The sequence below is a fragment of the Micromys minutus genome (genome assembly GCF_963924665.1).
Source record: "Micromys minutus genome assembly, chromosome: 9".
Classification (NCBI taxonomy): domain Eukaryota; kingdom Metazoa; phylum Chordata; class Mammalia; order Rodentia; family Muridae; genus Micromys; species Micromys minutus.
The window spans coordinates 16,718,075-16,719,259 of record NC_137978.1 but is presented as its reverse complement, the minus strand read 5'-3'; the positions used below and the strand labels follow the sequence as shown (position 1 = coordinate 16,719,259).

The 1,185-nt window shown below is 43.1% G+C and overlaps 1 protein-coding gene across 1 annotated transcript; it reads right to left on the bottom strand.

Moving 5' to 3' along the window:
* Nucleotides 1-343: 343 nt before the first annotated feature.
* On the bottom strand, nt 344-901 carry LOC308424839 (interferon alpha-12; the record flags this gene model as incomplete). The annotated part of the gene is made up of 1 exon (XM_080922027.1): nt 344-901. One exon carries the CDS (start codon nt 899-901, stop codon nt 344-346), a length of 558 nt encoding a protein of 185 aa, XP_080778153.1.
* Nucleotides 902-1,185: the final 284 nt, after the last annotated feature.

Genomic DNA, 1,185 nt, shown 5'->3' with positions numbered 1-1,185 from the left:
CAGATAAACTATTCCAAATAATGCAATTTATATTACATCACACAAACAGTTAAATAATAATGAATTAAATAAGCAAACTATTAAATAGATAGATAGATAGATAAATAAATAAATAAATAAATAAATAAATAAATAAATAAATAAATAAATCTGAACGGAAGCAAGACAAATGTCTTTACAGATAGACACAGCATTGTTTGTTGTTGTGGAAATATTTGGGTAACTTGATTGAATTACTGCCAAAATGAGTGACAGTTTTAAGATGTCAGAATCTGAGCAGTGAGCTGCAGTGTCCTAGTTCAGGAGAGTCATCTCCACTTTGGGCCAGGAGTCACTCTTCTTTTCACAGTCTTGCCAACAACTTGTCTGAGGAAGACAGGGCTCTCCAGACTTCCGCTCTGACCACCTCCCAGGCACAGGGGCTGTGTTTCTTCTCCCTCAGGAAAACAGTGATCCTGTGGAAATATTTCCTCACAGCCAGCAGGGAGTCTTCCTGGGTCAGGGGAGGTTCCTGCATCTCTTTCTGCTGCATCAGACAGGCCTGCAGGTTGTTAAGCTGCTGGTGGAGGCCAGTGCAGAATGAGTCCAGGAGAGTTTCCTCCCAAGCAGCAGATGAGTCCGTTGATGTGAAGATCGTCAGGACCTGCTGGGTCAGCTCACTCAGGACAGGGATGGCTTGAGCCTTCTGGATCTGCTGAGCATCCACTTTCTCCAGAGGGAATCCAAAGTCCTTCCTGTCCTTCAGGCAGGAGACAGGGGAGAGTCTCCTCATTTGTGCCAGGAGTGTCAAGGCTCTCCTGTTCCTGAGGTTATGAGTGTGAGGCAGGTCACATCCTAGACAGCAGGTTGACCAGTAGCTCATCACTACCAGGGCCATCAGGAAAGCACAGAGCCTAGCCATGGTGAATGTTGCCAATGGTTCTGGTCCTCAGAGCTGTTTGGTCCCAATTCCTTCCCTCTAGGTTTTCTGAAGACCATCCTGTGTGGATGTGTCTTAAATAGGGCAAACACTAGTTTTCACTTTTGAAATCTCTTCCCTTAATTCCCAATAATCTTTTCACTTTCTTTAATTAATTTTCTGTTTATGTCTGGGCAATTTTTTTTTGGAACCAGTTTGGTTTTCACTATTGCTTCCTGTTTCACTGTTCCTCTCTGAAAGCAGTTTTACATAGTCTTTGTTAAGAA